The following is a 22,799-nucleotide window of genomic DNA, read 5'->3' on the forward strand; positions in this document are numbered from 1 at the left end:
AGAATTTAGACCAGTGACTTAGCATGGAGAAAGCCAGCTTCGCTCAGATTTAGAAATGCAGAGATGTGGGGACTACTACAGTTGAGACTCCTAACAGGTCTCCTTTACTCCTCATTAGGGTGATGTCACACCCCCACCAAAAAACCCTCGTGTGGCTGCCTCCCCATCACTCAGAGGCTAAGGCCTGACAGGTCATACCTGGCATGCCCCTGCACCTGGATGTCCCCTTCACCCCTTACCCATGCCTCATTGCACTCAGCCACCACAGCCTCCTGCAGCCAAGCATGCAGCATGCCAAGGGCACTCGTGTCTCCCCAGGTCTGGAACACAGAAAGCATTCCAGATCCCAGATATCCTCTTGGCTTACTTCCTCTCCACTTTTAGGTGTCTGCTCACAGATCTTTCTTGGTGAGGCCTTCTCTATTTACAACTTCTATTAGATCCGACTTCCAGGTTCTCCTCACCCACTGACCCTGCTTCAATGTTCTTTACAGCACTTATGACCATTTAACATGCTTTACACATTACTTTCTCACTTTGCTTAGTGTCTCTTGTTTGATTGTTAGCTCCACGAAGGCAGGAAACTTTGTTTCATTCACTAACTAGAAGAGAGGTCTGGTCCAAGGGAAATGTCACTGAATACTGGTTGAAGTAAATGAATCTGCTTTTAAAAGCATGGCAAGGGCCTCCCCATTGGCCCAGCGTTGCGAAGCTGCCTGCAGCCTCTGCAGCGCCGGTTCTATCCTTGGCACTGGCGAGGGTCCCACATGGCGCACAGACCTCTCCTGCTGCGCCCGCTGCGCCCCTCAGCAGTGTACTTCATTGGTCTGCCTGTTCTGTTTCCCACTCTGGCTCTGGTGAATTCTCTCACCCTCCCACGCTTCTGACTGTACCCAGTGTTTGTTTAAATAAATAAATAAATAAATCTTTAAAATAATAATAATAATAATAAAAAAAGCCTGGCAAGAAAATTGACTGGACTCCAGAGAAAAAAGCCAACTACTCTTGCAGATTTTTGAAAGGCCCAGCTTTTACAATGGTGCCAAGCAGTGAATGCCCACAGTGTAGTGCTCTTAGGTTCCTACCAAAATCAGGAGGTGGGTAAAATGAACTAAAAACAAACAAAAAAGCTGGATTGTTTTGGAAAGATCATGTCAAGCTGTGATAGAACACACAAGTAGTAGAAATGTGTGTGCTGGAGGCACTAAAAAGTTCTAAAAGGTCAACACTGCAATGTTGTGACTGGGAGTCATCAGCATTATTTACACGCTACAACACTAGCTTACACACACATAAAATACCCCCTGACAGATGTGAATCCATATTTAAAGACTGTCAAAACTTTACTTATTTTAATTGGAAGACATAAATCAATTAACACATTTACTATGTGGGATATGTATATAAAGTAGATCAAAACAAGGCCTGCTAATATGTCCAAGATTTCCCAAGGATAGGAGCCCTCACATATTATTAAGTTTTAAACTGTGTAGAATCTATGTTTACTTACAATACTAAATTCTTCACACGTTCCACAGGAACCAAATGAAGAAGTTCAGAAGATTCTTCCAAACTCAGCAGAGCATTTACAGCTTGATAAAGAACAAATAAGCTTCCTAAGGAAGTAAAACAGGAGACACCACATTTCTTATTTCTTTGACACAATAACCATCAGACATCACATTTATCTAACACTTGCTATTTATAAGAAGTTCTTACAGTAAAATTTTGCCTCATAAAGAATTATCTGTCAAATGCTAGAATATAAAAGAACTGAAAAGGTTCCAAGTCCTTTTAACTTTCTTAGAGAAAAATACATACAAAAATACAGAGTGAAAATACAGACTAAAAATCATAACTGAGATGAAGAGGTTCAATGGGTCTACCCACTGGCATTATCAAAACTAAAACATCTGAGGGGAGAACACCTGGACTTTTCAAAAACTAAGAAATATTGATTTTATGTCTCCTATTAATAAGTCACATATCCAATGACTAAGAGCAATAATATTAACACTAATTAGATATTTAGTCCTACATGAGCAGTGGCAAGCTATGGCACACAAGTAAGAAGCCTGATTTTATATGGCTCCTCAGCTAAGAATGTTTTCTATAATTTTGAAGGTCATTTAAAACAAAACAAACAAACAAAAAGAATATAAAATATCAAACACTTAGTGTCTGGTCCTTAGATAAAAAATGTTGTCAATCCCTGCTTTAGACTATAGACTATACTTGTGCAATCCAACTTTCTGCCATGTCTGAAATGTTGTATACTTGTGCCAATGGGGAGCCAGAGGCAAGTTTGGTAACCACTAGTCACATGTGGCTACTGAACACAAGTCTACTTTGTTCTCTAACATGTTTGCTTATAACCCAACATAGAACCTACCACAGTAATACTTAAATGAATGAATGACTACTCTCTACATATGTTAGCAAAAAATACTGTGCTAGAATAAAACAAAATATTACTTTGAAACAGCTATTCTCAGGCTTGTAGGGGAGATGTCCTGGTACATAACAGAAAATGGTAATTGGGGCAGGACAGCCTAATCATTCTGACTGAAAGAGTCATGAAGGCTTCACAGAGGTGTTAGGATCAAGCTGAGTTTTGAAAGATCAGTAGTTTCACCAAATGACAAAGATCTAGAAAGGACTCTAGACAAAAGGGATATATGTCCAAAGCTTGCTCAGGGTAAGGAAACAGAAATGCCTGGAGCACAGTGGGGTAGAGTGAACAGGGACACGGGGAATTCCACACAAGCTGGGGTTCGAAAGTGGGCGTCCTTGGCATCCTTTGGATACCTCGCCTTCTTCCCATTCAGCTCATGTTCAAGCCACCATGACCTGGCTACCATGTTACGAAGTACAAGTGGAACATCGGCACTTGGCCTCTTTCCCTGATTTATCACACAGGAGGTTATGTCAGGACACGATGTCAGTTCTATTCTCTGGTATTCCACGTGTTTACAGTTCCTCAGTCCTTGGCATCCTTTGGACACCTCCCCTTCTTCCCATTCAGCTCATGTTCAAGCCACCATGACCTGGCTACCATGTTACGAAGTACAAGTGCAACATCGGCACCTTGTCCTCTTTCCCTGATTTATCACACAGGAGGTTATATCAGGACACGATGTCAGTTCTATTCTCTGGTATTCCACGTGTTTACAGTTCCTCAGGGTATGCCAGAAAAGAAAGAACAAACGGCAATTGTAACTGACCTTTTCCAAAGCTCCCTCTGTCAACAGTGGTGAAGAGTGACTCTACGAAGCATGCAACTAGTGGAATCACCTTCTCTCTCTCCAGAGGTCTGTTCAAGTCATGGGGAGAAAAGGGAAAAGTCCAAACTGGCATTCAATAGCTTGTTTTTGGAACCACAACGAATGGCTAATAAACGTTTTAGCCAGCACATTATGCATAGCTTTCAAAATGAAATGCTGTGTGTTTTCTTACCTGATGTGAGGTAACACAACAAGGGCTGCCCAAGAATGTGAAAGGCAAACATCTTTACTAGGGGGTAACTGAATTATAGATAAAAGACGATCCAGTACTGTTTTCTGCTCATTTCCTCCCTTGGATCTTATCCTCCTCTGTCTTATATAGGATCTGAAGAAAGAAAAGATAAACAAGTTGGAAGTAAAAGAGAATGTAATCACTCTTGCCCTCTGAAGTTTGTGATAAAATTGGTTCCTTTCCATGTGTGGAGGAGCATTTGGGGTGTTGGGAAACTGGTGGGGCTGTTGGAAAAAATAAATAACTAAACAAATGTGAATCATTTACTGATTTTGAATGAGAGGCTTTTTCAACCTCTGTTGGTTCCACTTTATCTATTTTAATTTGCTTCACAACTTAAACCAAGTCTTTCTAGTTTTAGGTATTTCTAAATTTTGTGCTAATGGGCACATTTGTAAGAACTGGAATGAACTGACTAACTGCATCCCCTTTCCTTTACTACTTCACAAGTGTAGAATGATATAAAGTTACCATGGTGAATTTGACAAGTATCACTAAAGCAATTTAGAAGCAACTTTCTCTGCTACCTTAACCTAATAAATGGTTATTCAGCGGTGTTTTCTGATGTGACATTCAATTTTAGGTATTTGTTACTATGGCACAATTCTTGTTTGTCTCTCTTAACTTTTTCCAATGACCATCACTTCAATCCTATTTGAAAGACAGAAATATAATTAAAAAAAAAAAATCAGTGATATGTATGAAGAAAACATTGTAATCCTGGCATAACAAAGGACTTGTATCCAGACTATAAAAAGAACGCCTACAACCTGAAAAGAAAAAAAGGAAATTTAAAAATAGAAATATAGGGCCTCCCTGGTGGTGCAAGGGGTTAAGCACCGCACTGTGAAGCGATCCGCAGCCTCTGCAGCACGAGTGCCATCCCCGGCTGGCCAGGGAAAAACCCACACAGTGAGGCAGACCTCTCCTGTCTCGCCCACTGCTCCCCTCAGCAACGTATTTCAGTCAGTCTGCCTGTTCTCCTCCCAGCTCTATCTCTGGTGGATCCTCACTCCCTCCAGCCAATGCCCCCCGCATCTCTGGCCTGTGCCCCAGCTCTTGTATGCATAAATAAATAAATCTTCAAAAAAAAAAATAAATAAAAATAGAAACATATATGAACAGACTTTATAAAAAATATATACAAATATCCAATAAGCACATGCAACGGTACTTAACATCCTCATTCACCATGAAACTGCAAATTAAAACCAAAATGAGAACCACTCCTTGCCTATTAGAATGGTTAAAATGCAAACTGACAATACTACACATTGACAAAGACATGGAACTGGAATATTCACACATGACAGCCTTACTCTTGTCACAGACCTTATCCAGTAACTCTTTCCTATGCCTTGAAAATCCTTCAGCTAGCTTTGTTTGTAAGGCTGGATCCTTCCACGACTACAACCATCTAAAGGCCCCTTCTTTATTTATTTATTTTATTAATTTTTTTATTTTAACATTTATCATTTTTTACATTTTTTTTTAGACAATATTTGCTTCCCCCCACCCCTTCAGACTGAGTCTCCATAGAATTTCCTTCCCCAAGGCACCCCATGTACCATCACCACTAAAGGCCCCTTCTTTAGAAAAGAACATTCCATTCACTCTCCCTCTCAACCTCAGGTTCTATTTTTCCCCCCTCACTATCTAAAATGATCTTGTTTGTTTATCTGCCTCATATCCCTCCTTCCCCCACTTGGAATGTTATCTCCCATGAGAAAGACCCTTTTTCTTTTTCACTGTTACACCTCAGTGCCTAGAACAGTGCCCATCACAATAAATATTTGTCAATGACAGAATAAATTTATCTTCTGAAGTCTTTTTATACCTATTATTTCGTGTTATTCCCATAATAAATCTGTGAGAGTGGACTGATGTTACTAAGGATATTCAGACAAAGGTGACCATTCACGTATACCCTACCTGTGGGGGTGGCAGAGGGATGTTTTCTTAGAGATAGGCACACACAAGTGGTGGCATTTGCCTTGAGTTAATCTATCTACTTAATTAGTTAATCTATTTATTTATTCTCATCAAGCCACATTCCAAGGGGGATTTGAGACAACTGAGACAACTGCATGAGGTCTGGCCGTAGGCTATCGGATCCTGGCTGTCACCTCATGGAAGCTAACAAAGCAGCTTCACTTTCATTGTCCTAACCTAGTAGTAGTTTTGGTCACCTGTAAGGAATATGCTGCTGGAAGCTGGCTTGGATGTTGCAATATCAAGAGAGTATTTCAGAGGGCGAATTCTACTGGAGATTCTCAAGACCCATTTCTTAGGAGTCAGGGCTCAGTAAAGAAAAAAGCCAAGATTCTGTTAGAAAAACTACTATTTTTATGGTTGGCACAAGAGTGGCATGTGAAGAAGATGGTTTCCTCCAGAATCTCAGTCTGAATGGACTCAAAACCTAACTCTGCTATTTGACTATGGGACAATGACACACACCTCAAGAAATGCCGTGATGTTCCGCAGCTGAGCGTTCAGCACAAACTCAAGGAATTCATCTATACTTCTAACTAATGCAAGAGAAGTAAAAAAATTAAATATGAACACATAAGAGTTGTAGAGAACTGGTTTCCTATGCTACCATTTTCTAGCGATTTCTCAAATATTTAAAAAATGCTAAGCAGAACCCTCGCTCACATTTAGATACTTAGTCTCAACTTCTAAAGGGTCTCTATTCTTTTTTATTTTTATTTAAAGACTTATCTATTTATTTGTATAAGCACTGGGTACAGTCAGAAGTGCGGGAGGGTGAGAGAATTCACCAGGGCCAGAGCGGGGAACAGAACAGGAAGAGTGACGAAATACACTGCTGAGGGGAGCAGCGGCGGCAGGAGAGGTCTGCGCACCATATGGGACCCTCGCCGGTGGCCAGAGATTGAACTAGTGCTGCAGAGGCTGTGGGCAGCTTCGCAGCCCAGCGCTCAACCACTGTGCCACTAGGGGAGGCCCCAAGGGTCTCAATTCTTCATGAAATTAAGAAAATAATCCATGACCCTTTAACAATTCAAACAATGCAAAGGTATATTACTCCAAAAGTCAATAGTCACTTCTTTCCTTCCCTTACCATCCTCCTGATATAAATAAAGTTAATTTTTGTGTTCCCTTAAACGCCCTTCAAAATTCAACTATAGATTTAAGGCAATTCCACACAAAATCCCAATAGGGTTTTCTTTTGCAGACATAAACAAGCTTCTAGATAAAGTTAAAACAATTTTGAAAAAGAACAAAGAGGGAGGACTTTTTTAATTTTAAATTGTTCCCAATTAAGTTTATTGAAGCAGTGTTGGTTTATAACACTGCACTGTATCAAAACTCGACAAATGTGTATTTTCACACCATGTCTACCACAAAAGCCCAATAATCCCGACCGTGCTCCACTGGGCCCCCTTGTTCCTACTCTTCCACCCTCACCTTCTGGTTGCCTCAGTTTCACAGTCAGAGGGAGAACTTGTTAAATTTTTTCCAAGATTTTAAAACTCACAGTTACAGCAGTAAGATAATGTGACATTAGAGGTCTGACACAAAGAGCACTAGAACAGAATAGAGAATTGAGAAATAGAGCCATGTACACACTCAGTTAAATTTTTAAAGTGTCAGATCAGTTCAATGAGGAAAAATGAACTTTTCAACAACTATTGCCAGAATAGCGGCCATCCAGAGGCCAAGAAAGGCTTGACCGAAACCTCACACCTTATATGAAAGCTAACTCAAAAGGGATCATGGATCTAATTGCAAAACATAAAACATGTAGAAAAATATGAGAAAGTACCTGGCAGAGTTCTGAAACTTGACATCAAAGGACTGTCCATAAAAAAACAGCTGATAAAATCTACCACTTAACTAAATTATAAAAATGAAGAAGAGATGGGGGTTCCCAGAGGCCAGGGAGTAGAGCAGGGAGTGTCAGGGTGACCTGGGAATGACATGACATGTTCTCTTCTACTACTTGCTTTTTTCACACAACTGTATGTTAGGAACATCTTTCCAGTGATACATAGAGATTTCATTTTTTCAGTTTTCTCTCTGCATTATTTTAAAATGGGTCATCCGGCCGACGTTACGGGGAATAAAGGCTTAAAACTTACCCCACTGTCTGTGGTGAGAAAACCAGAGGATACTGAACTGCCATGGAGCCAACGGTAGGAGGTGAGGCTTTGTTCACAACAAGCTTGGTCAGAATGGCCAGAGCTTCATCTTGAACTGTCTCGTCATCAACTGAGAAGCAACTCTCAACATATAAGAGAAAGCTGGGTAGAAAAAGCTAAAAATAAGAGAGGAATCACATTTACTAACAGGTAAAATTTCAGAACAGCTAATGAAGGGAATATTCTTAGACTTTTAAGAGGAAAAAAAAAAAGCATCATAAATAAAGAATCAGGAATCAAAAATGGCAGGAGACCTCTCCATAGGAACCTCCATTGTTCCTGTGGTACATTAACTCAGCAATTCCACTTTTGGGATTTGAAGGCTTTTGGCACAATGCCTTCAAAATTGTGCAGGAGGGGCCTCCCTTGTGGCCTCGGAGTTAAGTCTCAGCACTATCACCACTATGGTCTGAGTTTGATCCCTGACCAAAAGGCTAACCCTCATATGGCGCAGCACATCTGTCCTGTCTGTTCTGTCTGTCCTGAGCAGATCTTGTTGCTCCTCTTAGCAGTATATTTCAGTAAGTCTGCCTGTTCTGCTCCCCACTATCTCTAGTGAATCCTCTTACCCGCTGTGACTCTGGCCTACACCCCAGTTCTCCTATGCAAAAATAAATAAAATTAAAAAAAAAAAAAACAAAAACTAACAACTGTGCAGGAGAATGAGAAATCTGGAATTTTATACCCCATGTACCAATAACATAGCATGAGGAGTGTATAAAGACTGGTTCAGAAGTATTGAATCTCAAAATTTCACTTACATTTTCCCTTTCTTAAGAACCTTTGGAGACTGTCTTTTATCAAAATAAGACAGTAAACTCTAGTGAGAAAAAGACATATGATCAAAGAAACAGGAGAAAAGCAAAAGGAAATCTTATTATGACACCTGTGCAGTGGGCTGAAAAAGCAACCCATTCAGACTTGAATTGCTCCAGAGAATGTTTCCAAGAAAGAAAACAAACAAACAAACAAACAAACAAACAAAGAAAAAAAAAAAAAAAAAAACTGAGCCGCCAAAGTACCTGACAAGTTGCCATTGAGAGGCACTTTACAATGCTGCTGGAAGACAGTCTCATTGATGAGCTAGCTAGTCAAAGAAAACAATTTGGGATTCTTAAAGAATGAGGTAATTAGTAATCTTGGGGAAAATGAGAAGGTATAATAAAAAGGAAATGTAATTATAAAACACTCCTTATTTACAAGGATCAAGTGCATGGTGAATGTGAATTCAACCAAAATTTGTGATGTGACACTATTGGGGAAAGAAGTGTCAAAAGAATGAAATTCATCCACCGAGGACTAAAACTAATGAATCAAGGAAAAGTAAAATGTTCCAATAATTTAATTATATGAAGTAAATACCAAAGAAAATAGCTAGATAATCATTAGATGTAGTTGGTTTCCTGTGAGTAAGATAGGAATGGAAAGTGACTACCTTTTGGCCCTGTTTGACTTTTTAAAACTATATGCACATAGCACTCTGATAAAAAGATTTTTTCAAAAAGACCAAAGGGAACAAGAGAGAGGGAAAAGATGCATTTGTTAAGAAAAACAGAGAGATGTGAGGACCCCCACTGGCAGGAAGGAAAAGGACTATTTCATATACGAACAAGTTTTTCTGAGACAAATGAGAACATATGTTATGAAAGACTAAAAAGAAAAAAAAAAGAGAATAGCTACATAATAGGTTTCCATGAAGAGTACTGCAGGATTACTAGTTGGAAGGAGTGGCAAATGTTTGATGGGGGTATGGAGAAAGGATAAAATAAACTCAGGATTTGATGAACAAGATTTCTACTTCATTCCATCAAATACCTATTTTATAAAATGAATTTGCAAACTTGTTCCAAATTAACACAAAAGTGCCCTAAACTGTTCTTTATTTTTTCAATTTTAACACATGGTTCTGTAACTTCCTAAAGGATTATTATAAAGCAAGTTAGTTATTTAATATTATTTGAAAGGCCTTAGCATTATGAACTAAACTTTCACTTGTGGCTAAAATTGGAATATAGTGCTTTAAAGAAACATGGACTGAAATATCCAATGTGTTTTGTTTCTCTCCAAAAAAAATTGCATTTTAAGAATGATTATTTTACCACAACAAAATAAACCCAAAACTTAGTATCTTACTCACCTGCTCAAACTGCTTCATGGTAAACATGCCTTCGGAAAAATCCAAAATTAAGTGCCTTTCAAAACTGCTGTCAAAAATCTGTAGACCACAGGTTAAAAAAAAAAAAAATCTTCTTAAGTACACAGTGAGTCATTTCCCCATTCCTGAAAATAAAAAACACCCAAGCCTCCCAGGTCTTCTGCCTTGCAAGCAGGTAGTGGGGTGCTTGACACAAGTAAATTGATAGCATGTGCACAGGTACACACGCAGGTATGAGACAGGAATGGGAGGGAGGGAGGAAGGGAAAGGTGGGCACACTTCAACCATGTTCTGTCCACAGGGGTGTGCACAGAGGTGAAGGACAACGTGCTTCCCATGCTGACACGGGGCTCTGCCCAAGAGCTGCTGCTTCATCCTTTCCCAGGTACACAGTGTCACAAAAGGGTAAGCAGTGCCATTTCTTACCTTCCTCTATGCTTTATCCCATCACACTGCAGGAAGCTGGCAAAACCTAACTGATGCTTCTATTTTCAATCCCCCTTCTCTCCATTCCATTTTCTAGACTCACTAAATGCAAATTTCATCAAACCATTTTCCTGCTAAAATTTCTTTCCAGTGCCTTCTACTGCTTGCAGAAGAAAATCCAACCTAACTTTTCAGGGCCAAGCAGAATCTTGCTGGTATAGATCATACTTCCTCACATGTCCATGTGCAGACAATGTACACTTTTGAACATACTGTGTGATTTCACGCTCCCAGCACTTTTAACTCCTTCTCTGATAGGCAGTTTGCTATTTAACCTATTTAAAAGCATTCTCTGTTCTTCAACCCCAGGCAGAATTAATCATTACATTTCAATATGGTCTCAACAAAGGTCTTACTTCCCTAGCCATCAAAAATCACAGGAACCAGTTGTCCACTGCAGAAGACCTGGTCTATAACCAATATGTGGTAAGTGAGATATGTCTACTGAATGTTTACTGAACAGATTTACTTTCTCTACACTGTTTTGTTCATTTCTATTACACATCCATAACAGGATTACAAATTACCTGAAGGGATAGCCTTTGGTATACTTCATTTGTATTCCTCAGGAGGCTTCCTCAATGTCAAACATCTTATTAACTATTCAATTAATATTTGTTGAAATAAATTACCTTTTCAATGGTTTCTTTGATGAGGGACTCTGGTAAGGAAACATTTTCACCTAGGATCAAAGCAGAAATTACATCCAAGAGGGTCTGCAAGCAAGATGTGGAGAGATGGGCTATCTGTAATGATTGAGACAATACCTATAAAATAAAAGAAAAAGCGAAGCACACTTAGTGATCAGCTTTTCATGAACAGACGCCAAAGAAATTAAGTTGGGAACTCACCTTGCAAACATCAACAGGTTTGGTTATCTTAGATCCATTTCCATGTTTCACAAGTATCAGATAAATTTCCAACAACCTTTTCACCTGTTCAGAACTTTCACCAGAGTTAGTTTTGGTTACTTTTGTATGTAGATCCAGGAGTGATTCCTGAAAATAAGAAATTTAATGGAGAGAAAAACTGTTAAATATCAAACTCATCAATCTAAAAATGAAGAGAGTATGTGAAACAGTTCAAATTTTCATTCTTTAGCTTTGAAAGATAAAAACACATTTACTGGCTCCTTGTCACTAGTGATCATAACAGCTGACATTTCTGACCATGCTGTTCTCATCCTTTAAGTATTAACCTATCAACCTCACAGCAACCCTGAAGGGATTATTATTATTCCCATTGACCAGAAGGAAAGAATGAAGATTAGAGGTTTAAAATACTTTCCCAATTCACATTAGCACTAAGTAATAAAGCTAATATTCAAACAGAAGCAGGCTGGCTGCAAAGCCTTAAACACTATGCTCTACCCAGCTCAAGATAGCAAATCAAATTAAAATAGTGCATGAGGTAAAAGAAGAAAAGTCCCAATATATACGTAAAAGCATAAAGAAAATAATTATGAAATACAATATGCAGGAGTGGTCTCTTAAACTAATAATACTCAACTCTTCAACTCCTTTTTATATACAAATCCTTGAAAAGTTGAACTCACTTGCAAACATTCAAAAAATACACCAAAATGTTCCTTGTAGATGTAGAACACAGTGGATCTGACCATATTTTTGAGTGTTTCTCCAATTAAAATCCAAGGTAGTTGAGCTTCTGTTTCAGTAATTGGTCCTAATTTTTGCAAAATTAGCTTCACTGCCTATGGGAATCCAAGAATCATGAAAATGAACACATAAATTCATTTTATAGTATTAACTGTTACCTCCCACTCTAACTATTCCACACTATATTAAGTTATCAAAGTCTATCTGAAATGACCCAGGAAGTGGCCACATTGATGGTGAAGTTAACATATGTCCCAAACTAGATTTTATCATATGTAGCCCACACGTTGTTCATTAATTAATTTCTGTTATCTGCTAGGATTCATCATGAAGAATAATGATACTGGAAGTAAAAATAGTCACCCAGAGCCCCAGGTAAGCACTGTTATTAAAGCTCTAACGGTTCCCATTGACTGCTTTCTACTTATTCTAGGCTATGAGTCTCTCCACATCATGTGCATTTATTTTATCTGTTTTCTTTTTAATCCCTTTCACACAAACTCAAAATATTCCTCCTGGTTCTTTACCGTTCCTGCACAAGAGTGAAACATATTCCGAACTCCTTTGCACATTTCAAAGAGCAACTGTCCAACGCCTTCTACCTTGTCTGGATGTTTGTGGAGATCAAGAAACATTAAATTGAAAAGTGCATTTTTATCAGAAACCTGAAAGACAAAAAATGCAAAGGGAAACTATATTTACAACCTACACACATCTAAATGAAGAACTGTTACCTGCTCTTCTGTATTAAGACAAATTCTGAAAGGAATATACTTGCAGTATTTTCAAACTACTGCAACAGTAATACTATCACCTGTAATTGGATACAAAGAAGAGCTCACTTCACTGGTGTATTATAAATGCATGTACCAAGGAAAACTATACAAGGCAGTCATCTGTCTTTCAAACCAATCATATATTTTACAATAGATTTTCATACAAATAGATACATAAGATACAAAAGATTTTCATACCAATGTTACCGTTTTATTATAAAAACCCTCAAAATTTTATGGTTGAAACAAATACAGATGACACTATAAAATTGTTTCTTTAGTAAATTATTGCCAAAATTCCTATGAATCGCGCTGTTTATACCTTTCATGACTTGAGTTAGAGGGCACTTTTGGTATATATACACTAACTAAAAGTCTAAATAAAATAAAAGGGTGGCTCAAATTATTTCACATTAGTGAGCAAAGACAACCTTATGTGAGATAAACTCAAGGGGTAATAGGCTTTATATAATATGTATACACACATATTAATCCTTATTAACCATAACCATATTATAAAAAATATACATTTCTATTCATTAGATTTTGAGAATTAATGAGCAAAAATATGTAAAATATCAGACTAACCTTTCTCATCAAAAAAGTAAAGCTTTCGGCAGCAAAATTTCTTATATGGAGTTTTTTATGAGCCAAGAGTGTACTGTACATGCTAAAAATGAGAAAATAAGACATGTGGAATTAATCATAATTTTTGATATACTACACAGCAACTCTATATTCACCACTTTGCTGGGGAAGCAAAAAAAAAAAAAACAAAAAAACACAGCAGGTATGATATCAGTAGTTTAAGGTATCATTCGATTACCAAGAACCCACATGGTAAGCAGAAGACTGTAGGTCACAGAAATTAATCAGTGGTGATGATCTTATAGTAAAGAATACATGAGAAGTTGAAACATGTAGTGAATCTTAGAGGACAGGAATAACTCAGGTATGTACCAGGGTGCACATTACTAGAGATAAAGCAAAACCAAAAATGAGGTGGGTAGATCAAGGTCAAGAACAATAAGTCTAAAAGAGGAAGGATGATGTGTTTCGGGAAGGCAAGTGCAGACAGATTTGCCCTGGTAAACGTGACTGTGACCATCAAGCAGGCGAGACTAGACTCTAGCTCCCATTCATGTGAGGACTTACTCCAGCCTCCTTTTCTACGCAGCCCAACTCTGTGGGGTAGGTACTGTTATTGTTCCCACTCGACAAACACTGAAATTGAGGCAGAAAGGCTAAGCAATCTGCTCGAGGTCGTATAGCTGAAAATAAATATCACTTATATAACTACATTGTTTTAAGTGTTCTCCGTAATGATAAAAGACCATGGAATACAATCTCTCCTATTTTTGCTATATCCCCAGGACAAGGATATAGAGGTAGCTGGTGGCAGACAGTAAGGCAAAGGGAAAATCCAAGAGACATTTCAATAGTCTGCAATGGAGACAAAGACCTTAGGGCACCCACAAGGCCCTTGGTGATCAGTCCTCCTGCTGCCATGTCACTGCCGTCACCCGATTTCTCTCCCATTACACACACACGCAGCTCCACACCACCCAGGCCTCCTTGCAGTTCCTCACAAAGGCTGGACATGCAATCAAGATGTCCACCCACCACTAAAATGCAAACTTGGCATGAAAAAGGGTGTTTATCTGCTTTGTGACTGTATCTCAAGTGCCCAACACACCACATTCCATAAATATTCATGAAACTGAAAGAGAAAGTGAAGAACAGAATCAAGAGAATTTGGAGTCCTTGAAAACAACAGGGTCAAAGGTGGCTCAGGTGACAAGAAAGATGGTGTCACTGTTAGAAACTGGATGATCAAACAGGGTCACACAGTAAAGACTTGTTTCTCAACACATGAATGACTGAAAAGAGATCATTTGAATGGGGACATGTTGCCTCTGGTTTCATAAATGCTCAAGTGAGTACCTCCACAAGGTAATACTAGTTTCTAATACATTCCATCCAAAGCCTCATAGAGAACTTAGCAAAGGCTGGAAAATATTCCGTTCTTACTCTGCTCAAATAGGGTGATGTGAAGGGTGGGACAAAGGAGAATAGTATGAAGGGAGGGTGGGACGAAAACAAAACCTACAGCTTTATACCATACCCACCCTTGGGTGTTTAGGGGGGTAAAGAGCTGGTTATACATATTCCTGTGACAATTAAAGTATGTAGAAATAATCAAGACACCAAGTAAAGTCCCAGATTAAAATGGAGTATATACAATCTTTTCCTAACATAGTAACATGCAAGTAACAAAGTTACTATGGAATTCATTTTCTTTGCCTGTCTAAATTTTGTTCACAAATACCGTGTCTTTTGTTTTAATAATGTTTTATGCTATGTGCTGGGGAAATGCAGATATTGAAGACGAGAGTCTTCAAAAGTTTACAGATTTACAGAAGGCACCTTTACATTAAGAACAAACAATTATATTGGGCCTCCCCTGTGGCACACCGGGTTGAGTGCAGCGCTGTGAAGCTGTCCACAGCCCCTACAGCGTGGGTTCGATTCCTGGCTGGCCAGGGAGAAACCCACGTGGCACAGCAGACTTCTCCTGTCATATCCGCTGCTCCCCTCAGCAATGTATTTCAGTCTGTCTGCCTGTTCTGCTCCCCGCTCTGTCTCTGGTGAATCCTCTCACCCTCCTGTGTCTCTGGACTGTACCCCAGTTTTTGTATAAAAATAATCTTAAAAAAAAAAAAAAAGAAATCCAAGTGTTTAAAAAAACAAACAAACAAACAATTATAACAGAAGTTGTGTAACATAAACTGGTAGAATACCAGAGAGATTCAGAGTACAAAGCTTTTACTTCTTCTGGTCAAGGTACCAGGGAGTATTTATGGAGGTTATAGAATCAAGCCAGGCTTTGACAGTGGAGATATGTTTTTAATAGTAGAAGAGATGGGAAGGTTAGATCAGTGCAGAGTGGTGTAGTAGACAGTTGACCACTTTGGCTAGAAAATCAACTTCATATAAGGACATAATTAGGGACTGCACTGGAAATGTAGTTTGGAGTCAGAAGCCAGAGAAAAGGCAATTAAAGCTTACATTAGCATCAGGGAGCCAGGTTTGCAAGTAAGCATGACTAGTGTTATCAGTGTTGTTATTAAATGCACAATGTGAGTCAGAAATTCTCTCTTGCTTGTCAGTATCAATCAAAACTGCCCTTAATGGGCCTCCCTGATGACTCAGGGGCTAAAGACAGTGCTATCAAGCTACTGCCAGCCACTGCAGCACAAGTTTGATCCCCAGCCAGGGAGCTGACCCACATAGCACAGCAGATCTTTCCAGTCTCGCATGCTGCACCCCCCAGCAGCATATTTCAGTCAATCCACCTGTTCTGTTTCCCCACTCTGTCTCTTGTGAATCCTCTCACCTCCTGCACCTCTGGCCTATACCTCAGTTCTTGTATGCATAAATAAATAAATCTTTAAAAAAAAAAACAAAAACTGCCCTTGACCAAAAAATAACAATTTATAAAACTGAAATGCTCAAAAAAAATCTTTATTGAATAGGCCCATTCTATTGAGAGGCCTCAAGCACACAAACGTTTTCACCAGGAATCTTGAATGTACTGAATATATGTGCACATTGCTTTTGTTCTCAAAATTGATGCAGATGGAAGCAGGACTGACTGTGAAGGGGGCATGAGAAATCTTTTGGGGATGAAGAAATGTTCTTAAACTGGCTGCAGTGATGGCTGCACAACTTTCTAAATTTACTAAACAGCATCAAATAGTAAATAAAATGAAGTTTAAAAGAAAAGCAATTCATCCATATTAGAGTAAGAAAAGGGTTACCTGTATATACTGGCCATGTCCTTCACCATCAGTCGCCATAGATATTTGTAAAGATATGACAGTGAGGTGAAAGCCCATTCTAACAGCTCTGTGTTCTGAGTCTCCAAGATTGAGGTGATGGTGAGGAAAAAATCCTGAAAATGCGGATAGAAATCTGTCTGGAGATCTCGAGCCAATTGTACAACTAAGCTGGATTAAAAATAAGCAGAAATTACTATATGTAAGACATACAGGTAAAAAAAAAAAAAAAACAAGACTGCAAATCTATTCCACAAATGAGAGTAAATCACCTAGGATCACAGGATTAATTAAACTTTGCAAACCAAATTTCAAGAGAGGTATATAGTTTTTCACATTTTAAGAATTCAGCTAAGATATCAGACTAAACCAAGAAGGTCCATTCAATCAAGTTATAGTCAATCATTTCTATAGAGAAAATGAGTTCTCTTAAAAGCATAAAATGAAAGCAAAAAAAAAGCAAGCCCCTACAGGTCAGCATTATGGTGATATACTAATATTCTAATCTACCAAAAAGGTAAATCCTTGATTTTAAATTACAAACACCAGACCTGAGGCAAATGTAGCTATGAAATACAACCTTTCTTGAAATTCAGATAAATGTCATCAAAGTTTCTTTCAACCTTCTACTTACTCCAAAAGAGGCTGATAGGCAAAACTGTTCTTGATTTGTAGATGAGTCTTCAAACTTTGAACTATCTCGTTTTGATGATAGACCAACTGATTGAATGATTGGCATTTGTCAATAACTTCTTTGTAAAATTTCCCTGGGTTTAAAAAAAAAAAAAGAATATGTTCTACTTTTCTACCACTATTTAGTTGTTTTGAACAGATAAAGCACAAATGATAGGTGAATAAAATAGAAACAAAATTAGGAAATACCAAAGTGTTCCGTTAGGTTCAATTCTCTCCATTTCAGTAGACTCTCAAAAAAGTAAGTTTCAACCTCCTGTCAAGATTAAAAGCAATACTTTAAGGCCAGTCCATTAATTAGACAACTCAAAGAAAAACTACAAAGTAAATAAGAATAATGCTCTTAACACGATGATAATCAACAACTTAAAAACAAGATTTTTTTAATAAGGGTTTTAACTAACCATGCTTAAAAAAAATAACAAGAGTACAATATATGCAGATGATTAAAATGAAGTGTTTTGTTGATTTGGTTGCAACAGGTAATTCTTTACAGTCACACCAAGGAAGAAAAACTTTTTCTGTGTTACTGCTATAACCTTGTGGGGAAGTTTACATGCATTTTTGTTCAAGCTAAAAACAGGTACTCCCTTGGAACAAGCAATTCCCATTTTGGAAGCATCTCTTTAAAAATCTGCAAACATACAAGTCTAAAGATGTTCATTCAAATTTATTGTACATAGAACAGATGAGAGGAAACTGTTTAGTATAACTAGAGTATATTATGTGGTTATTAAAACATCTCTCTAATGAATTAGGATATATACCCCCAAAGTGATAAAAGCAAGTTACATAATCATGTGTTTAGCAGAATCCAGTTTTTCCTTTTTAAAGAAGACCTCTTGAAATGTTAGCACAATTTTGTATGAAAAAAAAACAACACACATACACCAAACTCTCAATATTGGTCTCCTAGGCAAAAAAGAATGGGAAGGGTGAGATAAAGATTTTCTACGTTTACACCATATTGTTTAGCTTGTCAACACCATGTATATTGTTCTTTGAAAGGTAAAACCAATTCACTTTGTTCTTTGAAAGGTAAAACCAGTAAGTTACTACCTTCCGTGGATATGTACACCGTGAACAAGCAAGAGCAAGTGAGAACAAATAACTCCATAAGAACATGTACAAATAGCATGCAAATCTTTTACAATCTTAAGAAAACTAAATCCTTACATTGTGCTTTGTCAGTCTTCAAAAAAAAAAAAAAATGAAGGAAAATCAACAGGTAGACAGAATAGAAAGGAAGAAAAAGAATACCATTAAATTTTGTTCCTAAGGCAGAAGGGAAAGATACCTTAAAGTTTAAAGCCTAAACCGAGGGCATTCTCAGTCTAGTAGAGGAATTGGCACATGGCAGTCATCTGGGATAGACTATGTCCCGGTCCTATGCCACATGACTTGCATTCTCTATGCCAAAGAAATGGAGTCTCTTTCCTCACCCCTTGAATCTGGTCTGGCATCACGACTTCTTCAATATCTAGTTCTACTTCTCCAACATCTCTGGAATCTTTCTCTTTTCTTTCTTAACTACTGCAATCATAATCATTTCTGACCTAGACAACTGTCACATCCTCACATCCTCATAGCTTGCCCTGAAGCTAGTCCTATTCTTTCCTCCCCACTAAAACAGAGATCTAAAACTTAAGCCTGATCATGTCACCCACTCCCTGCCTTACAATCCTAGAAAGATACCCCAATATTTTTTTAGGAAAAAAAAATTTAGCTTGATATATTAAGCCCTTTATGATCCCTGATGATTTCTTCAGCTTTCTCTCTCTATCAACACACCATCAACACAAACACCGAACACACAAATTATAACCACTCTGAATTGCTTTGCAGTTTCTTGAGTGTGGTATGCATTGTCTAGCTTCTGGTCTATGACACAGACTTCTACCTTAGCTAGAAACATCTTTTCCTGTCCTATTTGCTATGCTAAAACCTTTATGAACAGTAAGATTCAGCTCAGGTATTGGCTTGTCTATATCCCTTGTTTAACAACCAACCTTACTCCCCAGAGAATTTAGGTTAGGTTCCATCAGTGCATTCCCAAGACATTATATTCTTACTTAGATAATATCACTTAACATGCTGAATTCACACACTAAGACAATGCATACAAAGAGACATAAACAGAGTGTGACTGAAGCCAAATGAAGAATAGTAAGAAATGAGGTTGAACCCCTAAACCAAAGGCATGCTATACAGGACCTTAGAAGGCTAGCAGAGACATAATGAATTGATGTAGATTTTAAAGTAGAGGTTTGACTGAGTTAGAGGGGGATTAGAATTGGAAAAAAATATGCAGTCTAGCCCCTTCCTCTTTATAGAGGAAACCATGCCTAAGAAAGGTGACTTGCTTAATATTTCTATAAAATTGCCACTTAAAAATAAATAAATAAAATTACAGCTCAAGAAATATGTATTTGCAGCAATGCTTGAGAGTGGACATGTGAAAGGGAAAAGCAGGAATCACAGATGCTCAGCTGAGTGTCAACTTAATTGTCTAACACAGCATCATTCAACAGCACTTTCTACAGTGAAGGAAATCTTCCATATATGCACTTGTCCAATATGGCAACAATGAGTGACATATCTAATTTGCCGTATGTGGTAACTGAATTAGATAGTCTAATACATTTCATGTTAAGAAATGTTAAGAGTAACCTGAAAAACACACTACAAACCCTACAAACCCTTACCTCATCATAGCTTGCAGTTCTGTCAATCCGGTGAATAATATCGATGTTCACATTCCCTAGTCGTTCTGCAAATGTAAGAAACTGGGGGAAGGAACAGAAAGGTGTTAAGATGTGTTATCATTAATACTTATCCTATCTTAATTATATTTGTTATATAATATATTTGTTATATAATAATCTCATATGCAATAATCTCATGTTACTGATGAAACGCAAAAATGTAAAAACAAAAGGAAAAGACAGTCTTGAATGCACTGCACTATACGTATATTGAATTACAGGAAGATCATGAAATAGTTCTAGGAATGTGTTTGCATAAATTGTTTCAGTTATGGCATATAATTTCCATGCTAGCTGGATGGACGTAGAGGTAAGCAGAAGTGGCTTTCACACCGGCCCGCCCCTAGCCTCGCCCCCAACAAGCACAGGGACCAGTTCAAGTCGTTGCAACAATACTATTTTAAAGCACATAAAGAACTACCATTTTGTAGTAAAGAAATAACTCTCAAACCCTCAAGGGCTAAACATAAAGTAACTTAGTAGCCCTGAACAGGAAAATCAACTCCTGCCGACAACCCTTCCCTTCCTCGAGTCTGCAAAAGAGCAAGGGGAGAACGTACTTAAGCAATTAGCCTACAATCAATCATTTTACACCAGATTGAAGGAAATTCCCACACGGGCCGGACCCCACAAACCAAGAACAAAATCTTCCATCCAGACTTCTTTCCCCATCTCAAGTTTACTATACCCGGAGAGTATCCCACTTTTGACAGAGTTCCCCAACAAGTGATCCTCGCTCGGCCCTAATCACCGCGCCCCCGGGAGGGCTGTTCAGAGTCAGTTTCACCGCTGAGCCACTAGGAATCCACAGTTTTGGCCCAAGATTCTCCGCTTACCCGGTGGGTGTTCTCGGTCTTGTGAGAAACGGGCTTTGTCTTCATGGCTACAGAGGGGGAGCGGCCGCGAGGGCCTCACCAAGGGTCGGAGGGATGCACCCGACTGTAGGGGAGCGAAACTGGCTCACACTTTTGCACTCTCGGAGTCCCAGGCGTGGAGATTCTCACGTGCGGGTAGAGCCTATGGGCGCCGCCATGTTGGAGGCGGGGAGGAGCCTGAGCCGGTCACGTGGGCGGAAGGAGCGGAAGGCGCAGGCGCACCCGGCTCCTGGGTAGCTGGCGCCTGTTCGGGAGAGGCCGCTACGCGGACAGGTGGGCGTGGACTTGTTTTTACTCCTCAGTAAGGGTGTGTAAGAAGAATGTGTATTTTTGTAATGAAGAAAACATCTGTAATTACCATCAGCTAACAGTCATTGCCCCCCACTGTGTGCGCCGACCGTGCAAAACCCTTTACCTCAGTACTTTTCACAGTAAAGCGCGTTGTGAATAGTAATTATAAGTGAGGTACATACTTTTAAGCCCTTTTGAGACGAAAGGAAAGCAAGAATGTGTGGTTGTAATTGCCTGTTTGACAGAGGTCACTTAGCTCCAATGTCTGATATTCTTAACCACTATGATTTACATAAAATAGAAAAATATTACAAAAGCATTTTAATTTTTTATTTATTTTATTTAATATATTTTTACATCATTTTTCATTTTTTGCACAATGTATGCATTTTCATCTTGGTTATAGTCCTCATACAATTTCCACCTCCCTTGTTTTGATCCTGCTCCATCTTCCTCGGCTCCCCCCACCCTTGTAGTGTGTCTCTGCTTTATAGTTGCTTGTTGATTTTGATTTTTACTTTATTATAATTAGTCTTTTTCCTGGTCCTTTATTTAGGTTTTCTAAATTCCTGCTATGAGTGAGACCATCTGGTATTTTTCTTTTTCTAACTGGCTTATTTCGCTGAGCATGATCCTTTCCAGCACCATCCATGTTTATCTTTTTTGATTGCTGAGTAATATTCCATTGTGTATATGTACCACATCTCCTTGATCCAGTCATCTATTTTGGGGCATTTAGGTTGTTTCCAAAGCTTAGCTATTATAAATAGTGCTGCTACAAACATAGGGGTGCAGGTGCCCTACAAAAGGCATTTTAATGAAAACTCTTTTTTTTTTTTTTTTTTTTTTTATAGAGGCATGTTTTTTATTTATTTATTTATTTATTTATTTATTTGTTTGTTTGTTTTGTTTATACATGCACTGGGTACAGCCAGAAGCACGGGAGGGTGAGAGAATTCACCAGAGCCAGAGAAGGGAGCAGAACAGGCAGAGGGACCGAGGTACACTGCTGAGGGGAGCAGCGGGCGGCAGGAGAGGTCTGCGCGCCATGTGGGACCCTCCTCAGGTGGCCGGGGAGCAGCTGGGGATCGAACCGGCGCCGCAGAGGTCGCGGGCAGCCTCGCAACCCAGCGCTCAACCGCTGAGCCACCGGGGAGGCCCTAATGAAAACTCTTACTTCATGCACAACTTCCGAGAACATTGTGGTGTTTTTCTTATGATGCTAATGTCATGTTAACCAAATAAATTGTACAAACAGTTGTGTCTGTAGTATATATTATATATGCATATTCATGATATCCTTCATTTGACAAATATTTTTATGGGCTGGGCACTGTTTTTCTGAGTTGTACAGGACAGATAACAATAATAATAATAATAGTTCTGTTCAGATATTCAGTCTGAGATGGCTACATCTTAGATAGCTAAGGATAAATACTAAGGCAATTGAATACATTTCTGCCTGGAGGCTGAAGGTGGTGTCTTAAATATACTTAACTGCTGCCAAGTGTGATGTATTTAAGGCAGTGGAACTGGATGAGATCATTTATGGAGAGAGTGATGGAAGGAGGATGCAAAAGGAGGATCCTCACTGAATCCTGGAGTGCGTCAACATTTAGCAGTG

At 38.7% G+C, this 22,799-nt stretch overlaps 1 protein-coding gene across 1 annotated transcript in view; it reads right to left on the minus strand.

Annotated features, from left to right (window-relative positions):
* Positions 1 to 21,066, minus strand: part of UTP20 (UTP20 small subunit processome component) — an 81,943-nt gene extending 60,877 nt beyond the window's left edge. The window contains exons 1-15 of the mRNA XM_037513784.2: positions 20,846 to 21,066; positions 19,950 to 20,030; positions 17,434 to 17,500; positions 17,186 to 17,318; positions 16,534 to 16,722; positions 13,301 to 13,382; positions 12,464 to 12,601; positions 11,876 to 12,031; positions 11,172 to 11,318; positions 10,953 to 11,087; positions 9,817 to 9,894; positions 7,620 to 7,795; positions 3,457 to 3,609; positions 3,225 to 3,313; positions 1,511 to 1,616 (exon numbers count right to left, since the gene is read on the minus strand). Of these exons, the coding sequence (XP_037369681.1) occupies positions 1,511 to 1,616; positions 3,225 to 3,313; positions 3,457 to 3,609; positions 7,620 to 7,795; positions 9,817 to 9,894; positions 10,953 to 11,087; positions 11,172 to 11,318; positions 11,876 to 12,031; positions 12,464 to 12,601; positions 13,301 to 13,382; positions 16,534 to 16,722; positions 17,186 to 17,318; positions 17,434 to 17,500; positions 19,950 to 20,030; positions 20,846 to 20,890 (1,775 nt within the window). The 5' untranslated portion in view covers positions 20,891 to 21,066. The remainder of the gene's footprint in view (positions 1 to 1,510; positions 1,617 to 3,224; positions 3,314 to 3,456; positions 3,610 to 7,619; positions 7,796 to 9,816; positions 9,895 to 10,952; positions 11,088 to 11,171; positions 11,319 to 11,875; positions 12,032 to 12,463; positions 12,602 to 13,300; positions 13,383 to 16,533; positions 16,723 to 17,185; positions 17,319 to 17,433; positions 17,501 to 19,949; positions 20,031 to 20,845) is intronic.
* Between the last annotated feature and the right edge of the window lie 1,733 nt (positions 21,067 to 22,799).

The sequence above is a fragment of the Talpa occidentalis genome, unplaced genomic scaffold (genome assembly GCF_014898055.3).
Source record: "Talpa occidentalis isolate TD23 unplaced genomic scaffold, MPIMG_talOcc4v2.1 talOcc4.16, whole genome shotgun sequence".
NCBI lineage: Eukaryota > Metazoa > Chordata > Mammalia > Eulipotyphla > Talpidae > Talpa > Talpa occidentalis.